Raw genomic sequence first — 12,552 nt, 5'->3', positions numbered from 1 at the left:
ACGAATTGTGTTGTTTGCTCCCTGTGAGAACCAGTCGTGTCTGTTGTGTATCAGGGCCATGGCTCAGAGGTTAGCTGGAAGTGCGATGGGGACCCGCAGCCAGGAGAGAAGGTCCTGCAGGATATAAAGGAGAGGAGAGGGCAGGAGAGGCGGCTCCAAGAGATCCAACAGCAGCTGGAGATACTGGGCCAGAGCCAGGAGATGACTGTGAGTTCAAAGCAGCTATGTTCATTCACACACAACAAATCACATGCTCAAATCCACACGAGTCACTGCATCCACACGTTGCCTGCATTGTGTTTTATATCGCTCCTCAGAGCTTCTATCCGTAGACACGTGTGACAAATTATTACAAGCACACAGCTCATTCGCAGTCATTCTCAAAGGAAGACGATAAAATCACATGCAATATTCGTGTCTCTGCAGGCTCATATTTTTCTTCTTTTTCCCCATTTTTCTTCTCTCTCTTTTTATCAATAACACACTCACTTTACAATTTGATATTAGTCAACAGCTTTATGGAAAATTTAGGTTGTTATTTAAATTTTTTTTGAGTACAGAGTCAAATTTCTTGCTCTGCGTTCATTTTGATACAGTCTTGATCTGAAGGCAAGGATGGTCGTTTTCTCCACTGATACCTTTTTGTCCTCCATGGTGTTTCATTGCTTTCTAGCATTCTTAGCTGAGATTTGATGTCCACACTCCACAGTGTTCCCTGGAAACCACTGAGCTCTGCCTGGTTTTAGGAGCTGCTTTAGAGTTACAACCACTCTTGACCAAAACCCTGTAGCTAAAGGCACAACACAAGAATGTCCCAAGAACAAAGGTGAATAGGCCTGATTTCGGCTTTTTCTGACATTTATGACTTTAAATTATGTGTGCAAGGAGAGGAAAACATTGGAGATAAATGTAGTGGTTTGACCTTATCGTTGCTCAAATGGGGAGTTTCTCTCGGTCTTGTGCAACAAACTACGTGTTTGTTTGTCACAGTGCTGCTGTCGATGGAAGACAAATTTAAATATATTATCCAACACAGCAGTTCTAACACTGATGAACCACAACGTGATGTATATATGCCTAATTTGAACATTAAAGATGACCTTTTCACTCACACTGGGGTAATAAAAGCACAATGTGGCAACCACTCCCTTACATCAAACAGGGCACCGTGACTTGCAACCCAAACCTATTCCTGGCCTAATTAAGGAGAAACAAATGGAATTTTTTTCTAACTAAACCAAGCTTCGTTTGAGGAAACATTATGATCACATAACATCAAAACCACCAGTCTCTTAAGTACTTGTGTAGCTAGACGCTCTTTGCATTTAGCTGTGTGTCATTGCATTTTATATACTATTACTAAATAACCAAACCCAGCAAGTGACTGCGATGTAAACTGCACACTGACTGTGTATATTCAGAGTACTACTGGGCTTGTTTTGTGGTTAGACAAGATTTATTTGTGTGGAATTTGTTTGGGTGTGCACTCTTAAACAGGTTCACACAGCTCCAGTATACCCATAAAGTTGATTTACATAACATCTGTAACTCAAATGTCTTCTCACGGTCTTTTTGCACCTGAAGTGTGTACCATCTACGCAGGGTTTGTGCATAGTTCTCTGGTGAATTAAGAGCATGATAACTAAGAAGGGATCAGTTTGTGAATAAAATGTGAATTTTTTTTGTGTCAATTTGAGCAGTTAAGTCAGAGCAATACAGGAAAAGCCATATCCTTTAAGATAAAGCATGCATAACTCCAGTTCATGAACAGTAAACCACTAATACTGCCTTATAGGATGAGATTGTAATTATTTTGAAAATGTTGTCCAGTAAATACTGAATTCCGGAGAAGGAACCTAACGTGAGAGGCTGACTGTTTGTGAATTTGTTGTAGGAAAATGTTTGAATTACAAATGTTTTACTGAAGTACAAAAGATCTACAAACTACCAAGATGGATGTGATATTAAATATCTTCCCTCCAAATGGGAAGTATGCCATTCTGTGTTTAGTCTGGCCAGCTGCTGGAGTGGAAACGTGTCGCACATTGTAGCAGTGACTTCAGATTCCCCTGCACTACTATAGTTTGATTGATTCCAGTGTGTGATGTTAAGAATTCAAGTGTTTGTCTTGAGTGTTTACCTGAGTCACCTTTTGAGTCTTTTATTCAAACAAAAGCTGTGTTGAGCTGGATTGAGATCTGAGACCTGTAATTTTGTGCGTCATCCCTACCTCTCCGTTCCCTCAGTCCAAACACGCACCCTTCCAGTGAAATTCACCTCTTTGCCAAAGAATCTCACCTATCAACTTTGATTTATTTATTTTTTCGCCATTAATGATATCTCCCTGTGCAGTTAGGCCTGACCTTCTCTCTACAATCAAAGGTATTGCTAGTTTGACTGTCATTCTGATATTAATGTATTTCTTTAGAGAAAAAAAAAAGAAAAAGGCAGAGTCTTGCGATACTTAACAGCTGATCTGGTTTTTTTTTCATGCAACTTCACTTGGCTGCTTCCCTAGGTCAACTGCTAAAGGAAGGACAATCCAAACATTTCCAGTAAAGCAGGATGGTTCCAGTAGGGCAATTTTACTCTAGTCAGGCCAACATCAATCAATCAATCAATCATCGACTCAATCAATCAGTATACTCTCGTACATTTGGATTCCCATGTGCTATTCAACCAGAGTACTAATCAAAGGGCTATGCTTTTATGTTTGTTTATTATACAAAGACAAAGACAAACAGCACTCCAAGGTGTTTTGGTCACAGTGGAAAAACATTTTTTACCTGATGCTCTGGCCTGATTTTAAGCATCAGATTTCAGGAGATCACTGTATACTGTATATCCACACTTTTTTTATACATTCATCTCTTTGCATTGCATTTATTAGCATTGGGACTGGTATATAAAATGGTTTTAAAGATCTCATGTGAAAAATTGTGTGTGTGATTAGATGATAAAAGTTATACTGAAACCACAAAAAATAGTTATAGCATCATGGAATAATACATATAGTACATATAAAAATGAAACTTGCAAACAGAATTCAGCCGGTGGATGTTGATAGCAGTGCAGGGTAGTAAGTGAACACACACACTTACAGTCCTTTCAATGCAAAGAGCATACCCACCCATGGCAGATCAAAGTTGGCCTGAATCTTTTCAGCCATTGTTGAACCCCCAGTTCTGGCAACTCAGCAGTTTCACAAGGCATGGAGAAAGGGGGTTTCTGTTGCTATCAATGTCTAATCCTCTTGTCTACTTCATTCCACTTCATAGCACTGTCTGTGCAGTGGTGTCTTTACTACAGCACTGAAAACTGCTTTCATGAAACCTCCTCACCTTAAGTGAAATTTGAATTCTCCCCACTTTCTATGAAGGAAAATATAAGCTATGATGATACTACAGCTATCTATAGCATATTTTTCCATTTTTCAAAAGAGAAAGTTTTTTGGACATATTTGTGGAAACAGAATAAACCTAAGAATGTTGATACAAGTTTTTCCCCTTTTTCAGTGTGCACACATAGCATTATGTACTGTTACCGATTTAAGAAATCTGTCTGTTTACAACATTTGGGTGGATGTTTTGTGCTATTAAGTTTGTATTCTACTCGAAAGTTAGAGGCTATTTAGCTAGGGATGGGAATCAAGAACTGGTTCCAGTTGAGAACCAGTGGCAAATTGTCCAAACCGTCTGAATTGTATGCCACCAAGCTTATCATTTCCTTTCCATGATGCCTGCATATTTTTCTAAAAGTTGCACATTGCAAAACAATATCGTCAAACTCAAGTAAATTCTCAACCTGAGGGAAACACTGTAATGTCTGTAAAATGGTAATTTCAAGTACGGGTGGAAACAGCAACAATATGCTGAAACATCTTTATATGTGAAATGGGCTTCAATTCCAGGAACGCCATGTATTTGACACTCTACACATGAGCGCCACTGCTTCCCAACCAAGCAGCATGTCCGTCACTGAGGGTAAATATCAGATGTTATAATAACATTGGAGCAACACAGGGAGGCTTAGCATATTTTTCTTTGACAAAGAAAACCTAAATGAAAACGAATATTGTACAAATATTCTCTCATTTCCTCCAGTTTAGGTGATGACAGACAGACTGTTGCTGCAGCTAGCTCTCAGGCTACAACCTGTGTTAAGACTCAGAGATTAAAAAAAAAACTGTTGCATGGTAGCTGAAAACCTGTATCGGCCTACTTTTTTTTCCACACAGAAAATTGATCAGGAATCGCTAAGGGAATCGATAAAGACACCAAGGAAGAGCAAATGAATTTGACCACTGAGAATTTCACAAAGTTAGAGGCCAACCACATAAATTCAGAAAGCTGGTTTTCAGAGTTGAATAACAATAGTCCCGTGAGTAACACTAATAGGGGGCGCTATCATGGCAGAAGAGTAAATAAAACTTAAATTTCTTCTTTTTTGGTAAGACCGAATAAGTACGCAAGTCTAAACAAACACAGAGGAGATATACTGTACACTGTTTAGTTAAAACAATTTCAATTTAACTTTCATTCTAAGCAAAATAATGTAAAAAATAATAACAGTAAAATAATCAATTCTTACATAAACAGTGTTTTAAAGAAATTTAAAATTAACTTCCACTGCATGTTCATCACAGCACTGAGACAGCCTGAGCTTAAACTGCAAATCACCTGAGAACAAAGGTATTTCTCTTAGGGCTTCGTTTAATGGCTCAGTCACAACAACCCGAGCAAAATGTAAGTCACATGTACAGAGACACAGAGAGTGCGTCCAGGCGTACAATATTTTCATTCAGACGGTACATGTGCAGGGTGGCATGTGTGAAATAATGGGGTAAAGTAAGGATATTGGGATTCAGCCAGCAATCAGCAAGCAATGGGAGAAAATAGGGTGTAATGAAGAGAATTCCTCCTCATATTAGTGGGGAACTGGCCTCTGGGTTTGTGGCCGACAAAGCTGAGGTATGTGACTGAAGTCAGTGACCTTGAAAGCCGAGCAGCCCACACTTGTGGTTAACCAATCCTGCATCCTGTGTCTACATGAGCCAACAGTGAGCTGTACAGAGGTGGTGTTGCATTGCAGGGAAGATAGCTGCAGGGCTGAACAGCGCTGGCGTCGTCAGATTCAACTCCTGCTGGAAACTGATACCGGACAGTGACCGAGGACCTTAATCTTTCACCAAAGGACAGGGGTTCGCCCACCCTGCCATTGTTTGTTGGGAGAGGAACTAGACTCCTGTGTCTGGAGGGCAAACAACACATTGAGCTCGTTGTTATTATGGTGCTATTCAAATGCACAAGGAAGAGGAGCAAAGGTGGCGACAGATGACAGTGCAAGGACTAAAAGTGAAAACATTGTAAAAAGTTGCTAAACAGAACAGTAACAGGTTTTCCCTTACACTTACTTTCTCTGCATACTGAATGGGCTGTGCGTGGCTACAGGCCAGACTGAGACAGATGCAATAAGCCTGCTGGGTCTGTGTAGCAGGTGGGAAAGCTAGAACACAGGGAGCAGTAGGAGATGTCTGGAGCGGTAATGCTGGCAGTCTGACAATAACTACCAAACATATATATGGGGTGTTCCGATTGATTTGACTCTTACTTTGTCTTTTTCAAGACTCGCTTACTTTAGCGATGAGACATTAATGAAGGATTTATTTCTTTTAAGTGGCTCTTTGAGAATGAAGGGGACCCATTATGCCCACCGCCAGAGCTGTCTATCATTCACGGAATTGCTCATTTGTGGAAAAACAGATAATTATATAATAATGCTTTGGGTTGATGAGCGACCACGTCAAAGCCATTTCCTCACTGATGCATTGTTTTTTTGCCTTGAGTCATGATGGCTCTCAGAGCAGCAGGGAAGTCAGTCAGTGAGGTTAAAAAAAAAAGAGTGAACTTTGACAGTACTTGGATGACCACCGTACTTGCAAAGCAAACATATCCTTTAAAGCATGTTATCCCGGTGTCATTTTTCCATTGTTGTTTCTTGGTAGTGTTCAACAAGTCAATGTTCAGTTTAACATACACTGGGTGATAGAGTTCGGTTTTCCCATAAAGCAAAGGTCCCTAACTTTCCCCACTTTAGAGTCTCCAGCTCCAGCCTGTATTTCATGTGTAAGCCAGAGGATATATGGCTGGGGATAACTGAATAAATACAAATTTATGTATTTACAGTGGGGTCCAAAAGTCTGAGACCACTTTTCCATTGACTTGAATGGGAATGTGGTCTCAGACTTTTGGACCCCCCTGTACATCTGGTGGATAGTTGCTTTTACCGAAGCCTGTCATGGTAGCTTAAGACAGAAGAGTGCCAAGTTCTGACAAAAGTTTTATCTTCTTTTGCTCTGTTCATCCTTTTCCTTGTGGAATCAGTCTGATAGTAATACGGTGTTTACATACTTCCACCCAGGCTCAACATTGTTGTTCCTGTCTCACTGATAACCCAGTGGAAGAGGGGTAATCAGCTTAACTATCTCAATCAAATTCATCATTTATTTTCTTTGGACAGCTTTTCTGTAATTGCAGCACTTTTCTCTCTTGTTTACTGAAATGAATGTGGTGTCTGCCGGTCAGTTGTGGCGGTTGGACTGTGATGAGCTGAAGTAGCTGTAACATTTGAGTTTAATTTTCCCTGTAGAGAGTAGACAGTCAGTCAGACAGGAAAACACATATCAGTCACCCACAGACACGCTTGGCCCTGCTAGTATTAAGGTCACTTGAGGTCAACCGCTTTTAAAGAATCACAGCATTTTATCACAGCAGTAAAAAGCACTCTTTCTTTCCTCCATCTCTTTTTTCTCTCCTCTCTGTAGGAAAGTCTAACTTGTAGTTCCCATCTCCAAGATGGCTGGTACTGGTTAAAGGCATTTTTGGCCATTAATACTCCAGCCAGTGGGGCACTTTTTTATTGCCCCATTCATGAGCACTCAAACACTGACATGCCTGTAATTGACCAGTGAAATTTTTTTGTGCCATACATCTCAAGTTGCAGTAATGGCTCACTTATGTTTGGGAAAATTTATGTTACAGTTGTTGAATGTTTTAGATTAATCAAATTAACTTTTTTACCCAAATGAAGAAACTTTCATTTTCAAAAAATTGTTATCTCCACTGGTTTTCACTTTCTTGCAACCAAATTTTTTATTCTGTGTAGTAATAATATAATTCTATCACATCTATAAAGTATTTGGTCCTGCATAAAAAAATTGAGCGCCACAGATCTTGTTAAATATACATAGCTTCGGAGCTGAACAGCCCACATTTTAAGATTGGATGTCTTTTACCGAGAAGGATTATTTTAATTTCCTTGAAATTCTTGTAATGATAAAGCGCTAATATTCATGGCAGATACATAAAAAATTCAAGGATGTTATATTATGCCCTCATCATTTAATAATTTTTTGAAAATAGCTAATTTTTCATACATTTTACTGGCTGTAATACTACATTCAGTGGTTTTATTTCATAGATGGATGTTTGTACTATGTTGACTTCAAGGTTTTCTCTCTCTGTGTTATACCTATTGAGTCCGTTTTCCACTGGGTTCAGGAAATTTACAAGTTATAGCTTGTGAAGGCTTGGTTTATTGTATACTAGATGATGTCATCTTGGTCTGTGTGTCTCGACAAAACATTAATTTTAGTAAAGTGAAGATGTCAAGTAATATAACATAATTCTTCTTACGAAGATATAGTCAAAATATCTTAAAAAAGTGTTTTTTTCCAGCTCTAAAGCTATGTATATTTAATAAGATCTGTGGCACTCAATTTTTTAAACCAGGACCAAATACCTTGTAGACGTGATAGAAGTATATTATTACGACACAGAATAAAAAATTTGGTTGCAAGAAAGTGAAAACTAGTGGCAATATTAATTTTTGAAAATGAAAGATTCTTTGTTTGGGTAAAAAAGTTAATTTGATTACTGTACAACTTTCAACAACAGCTATTTGCATGAACATACGTTGCAAATCATCCTTACAGTTTCTTGGAGGTTCAGTACAAATTTCAACCAAATCCAGTGAAGAAAACCACTGGAGAGGCTCACAAAGAATCACAGAAATTATGAAATTTAGCTCCAAGGGCTAAAGTTCAAAAATTCCTTACTAAAAGAGTATTTGGTTTAGAGTTATAGGATTTTTCAAGTTTCTATGAATTCACTAGAAGTTTTCACATGGTTTTTTTTCAAGAAAATCCATGAACTGGGAAAAGATTTGAATTCTAGGTGAGTCGGCATTTAATGACCCTGTTTGCATTGAGATGTGCATGCACGAAAATACATACCAAAAGATATGCCCCCCCCCCTCTTCGCCATTTAGAGGTGAAGGTCAAGTGCACAGGCAAATGGCCATGTCTTGCTACATACATTTCAAAGTACAAAAACACTGAGTGTTGCAGGGGGCTTCGCGCCTGGAATGTGTCCATGGTGCCTGTGGCCTGTGGTAGAAGATGATATGCAGCGTCTGTGTAATAGCAGGGGTCATAAATGAGTAACATGGGTCAACCTGCTGTGACCTAAACGGTGTCATTACATTCTGCAGGACTTTGAACATGGACAGGATTTTCTGGTAGGGATTGCTATCAGCAACTGGGATCTGGTGAGAGGCTGGAGAGTTTCAGAGGGTGGTCTGGTCAGAGGAGGAATTCAGATGATCGATGCAGAGTATTAGCTTCAGCTAGCGGGGTAGATGAGACACAGGAATGTGATTTTGTCTCGAGCGACTCAGCGGGATGTGAAGAAAAGTTGAAAACAACTGCATGGGCACAATATTCTCTCTACCTCAGAACAGAGTGCCTGAGATGGGTAGCTGTGTTCAATATCAACGTATTTTCACATGCACTTTGAACTATTGCATTAGAAAAGGTTGATGGAAACTGAAAATTCTAAAAAGCTTCCTCAATTTTGCAGGTTGTTATGCTTGCTTGAGGTAGTTTTTGCCTTTTCCGAAAGAGATAATGCGCCTAATGGGAGATGGAAACACCTTTTCCAAATAAGTTCTGACATAGCAAACATTTAACTCACATGACTGATCAGCTGTTTCCGCTCGTAGAGAAGGAGAAGAAGCTGTTTTCCGGCATCTTCCCGTCTCTGGACGCATGCTAGCTGACATGAAAGGATAATTACAACTTGCCCAATGTAAAATATTCCTAAAGCCCTCTCTCCATTTTTCTCTCGTAGATGGTCAAGGTGACTGGTTTTCTTTCATCTTCTTCTTATTCAGGGGTTTTTGGCAGTTGACAAACAACTTGATTTGTTTCCAGGCTGCAACCTCTACTTCTTCTACTCTGTTCTGACAACACTACGCAGCCTAGTTTTTTTTGCCACAAAACCAGTTGATGGAATTGCGTCTAATTGGCATTTTCTTTACTTTCTTTTTTTTTCTTTTTTGCGACATTTCAAAAGTTTGCTTCCAATTTGCTTGAAAATTGTATGGACACATGACTACTGCTTCAACAAACAGGCTCTGTTAAACACTCTAGTACCCTAACTGCCCAGCACCAAACAGCCGGCACATTAAGTTAGCCATTAGCTTATGAACACAGTAAAACATTTAGCAGCTAAATAGCCAGATATTTCTCTTAGAAATTGGTGAAGATTCATCAGGGGTCAAGTAGCAAGAGTAAAAAAGAAAACTGTTAGCTAACACTTTGGCACTTTCACAAGGTTATAATCATGTGTTTACAGATTGTTGTGCTGCCTCCAGGTGGACAAAAACTGAAACAACCCTGCTTTAATACTTGCATGTGGATCAGGGACGGAAGTACTGGATCAGGAGATCCCGACTTTAAGGCCAGGGACCTTCTGTTCAATGTGGGAGGACAGCTAGGAACACCAGTGCGCACGCTGAGAGAGTGAAGACAATGATTAATATTCAACTCAGAGATTTAAGGTGTGGCTTTCCTGGACATGTTCTTGGCTTGTTGCTCATGTCATGAAAGGTAATGAGTTGATATTATTGGAACAAATTAACTGTTCAGTGTGCAGCTGTCTAAATAAGGTACAGGATTTTCACACCAAGAGACGGCAACTGTCTCTGTAAATTCGTCATGTCTCATCTTATTATTAGGAATTAAAAGTTTACATAGCCAAATCATTTGAAATCAGAAATGATGCTTGCAGTTGCCAAATAACACATCACTCCCATGGATAGATATTGACATATATTCAAATTCTGTAACCTTCCCCTATCCTCATAACTTAGTTTGAGAAGGCTGGCTTTCATCCTTAAACTCAGTGTTAGGAGGATATCAGCAGTTGATCTGAAAAATATTCTGTCATCACTTCTGTAATCATAGGCACATGTGACCTTGATACAACCGGAGGTCTCCTATATGTGTCTGAGTGGTTGTGAAATTGGGGGGTTTCTGTGTGCAAAAACACAAGTACACTTGCACAGACGAACACACTCTTGGCTTATACTTTTAAAATCATACATACATAATGTTTGTGTCTTTCCACAGAATGAGTCTCCAGACCTTACGGAGGAGCAGTTACTTAGCCTGCTGGATGAATGTGAGCTGACTGAGAGCTGGAGCCAGGACATTGAGACCACTGACACAACACCATGAGACCCTAAAAAAGAAACACTGATCCCATCCATCTGAAGCCCTGCTATTAGAACATCTATCAAAATAACGCATCTTGGCTAGGATGTCATTATCAGGCAACTAAGGTTTTAAGAGGCGCATTACTGGATGTTAATATAATTATGCTTTTAGATTTATGTAGATATAACTAACTTGTCATTTATACAGTAACATAAAATGATTATGAATATATTCCACAATGTGTCAGTATTGGAAAAATTGTAGTTCTAACTTTAGGTTAATTCTTATTTAATTTTTTTACATCTTTAAGTGGTCTTCATGTTTTCAATATGTAACTGGACTGCTTCCCCATGTTTTTATTTGTGTTTATGTCTCAGCATGAGGAAAAAGAGCAGCAGGGCCACCCTTTGTATTAACCTAAGTACCATAGATGAGAACAGAAAATTGCTGTCATTAAATCTAACAACCGGGTATGGTGGCCGCAGAATGTTCTACTGCACACATAAACATTAGCCGACAACAGCGTGTCTCTGGAGTGAAGTCTGAACACTATCATGTATTACAGCTAAGCCCTCTCCTATGAAATATAGTTTGTCTGTGTTAGTAAAGTGTGGTCAGACATCCAGCGTGGCTGTCAATTAGGACAGAGGGATGATGTGAGCTCCACAGGAGTAATAGTCAGATCCAGTTCAGCTCCAAACATTCCTGTCATTCCTGCATCTATAGGTGATCTGTTTCAGAGTGGGTCAGATTAGTAGGATCTTCTGAAATTGGAGCCTGTTGACCTCTTTCGAGATTTATTTTCATTTAAAAAAACAGGATTCCACTGACAAAAGATGACCATCTTTGACAATTATCCCCTTTGGTTTGTTTTGGAGATTTGTGGAAGCTGTTGACATAGTTCCTATTTGCTTCTGCTTGCACAGTTTGAGTAGCTAGTCTGCACCTGGCTGACCTCAGCCCAGGGGTCCTGCCTTTCCTCTCTACTGGCACTGGACACCTACAGGCCTATTCGTCTCACTCTTCACCTCACCCACACATTCTGACCTCATCTAACCGGCAGGACTTATCTCACATTCCTCTGGACTGAAAACACGTCAGCCAGGTGAGCCCTCCAAGGTCAAACCCCAATGAGACGCCTGCTATCAGTGAAATCTGAGGCACTATCTGTCCAGGAATCTAAACAGACGCCTCAGCACAGGTCTGAAAGAAGACACGCAATCACTTTTCAGACTGGCCGCACTAGGTTAGACTTAGACTAATTCCATAAATTTGTAATACTTTCATTCATACATTATTGTCCATTTTACAAATACCATCTATGTAATTGATGCACTATATTATCAGAGGGACAGATTTGGGGTAATGGAAACACAGTGATCTCAGAATGGTAAGAATGATGTCACTTCTAATGTAAAGAGACCAGTGGCATACTGAGAATGTCTGGGTTTTCTGGCACGACCCTCAGTGGTGCGTTAGAATACAAGCTCTTTCTTGCCCTGGGAAAGATTTAAATTAGCTGTCTGAATTCTGTTTGCAGATGATATGATGGTGAAGGGTCTTAGAGCCAGCTGCAGACCAAGGCGAGGGATACCTCATCTATTTTGACAAGTTTTATTCAGACATTTTTATGAAAACTGGAATTTCAATGCACATTCTTACTGGCAAGAACACAGCCATAACTTGAAGTCACTGCCCCAAAGAAGAGTGCAAAATTCCTTATGTCTACCTCTCACGTGGAGTGTTGTCTTTTGAAGGTGTAAGGAGATGTCTGTGTAATGTGTAATAAGATCTGTATGGATGTGCTTTTTAAGTGGGTTATACTTCATGTTGAGATTTTCCTGCTGTTGGCTCCAGAGGATACTCCCTTTCTCCAAGGCTTTACTAGACTCAACTAATGGATTCCAGTCGCTTGACAAAGCATGGCTCGCCTCTCTTTGCTTTTTTTAACGATAAGACCTCAGTCAAAGGAGATATGAAGTCCAAAAATCACT

At 39.7% G+C, this 12,552-nt stretch overlaps 1 protein-coding gene across 4 annotated transcripts in view; it reads left to right on the top strand.

Annotated features, from left to right (window-relative positions):
• The window catches only part of fsip1 (fibrous sheath interacting protein 1), a 29,139-nt gene extending 18,104 nt beyond the window's left edge, over positions 1-11,035 (top strand). Inside the window, exons 9-11 of one of the 4 annotated variants that reach the window (XM_040137863.1) lie at positions 55-207; positions 9,696-9,900; positions 10,472-10,567. In XM_040137863.1, the coding sequence (XP_039993797.1) occupies positions 55-207; positions 9,696-9,866 (324 nt within the window). In that variant the 3' untranslated portion in view covers positions 9,867-9,900; positions 10,472-10,567. Of the gene's footprint in view, positions 1-54; positions 208-9,695; positions 9,901-10,471 lie in introns of all 4 variants that reach the window. The other 3 variants (XM_040137864.1, XM_040137865.1, XM_040137866.1) reach the window with 3 other exon arrangements.
• Positions 11,036-12,552: the final 1,517 nt, after the last annotated feature.

Source organism: Xiphias gladius, chromosome 10 (assembly GCF_016859285.1).
Source record: "Xiphias gladius isolate SHS-SW01 ecotype Sanya breed wild chromosome 10, ASM1685928v1, whole genome shotgun sequence".
In the NCBI taxonomy this organism is placed as follows: Eukaryota; Metazoa; Chordata; class Actinopteri; order Istiophoriformes; family Xiphiidae; genus Xiphias; species Xiphias gladius.
This window is presented reverse-complemented; position numbering and strand designations above follow the sequence as displayed.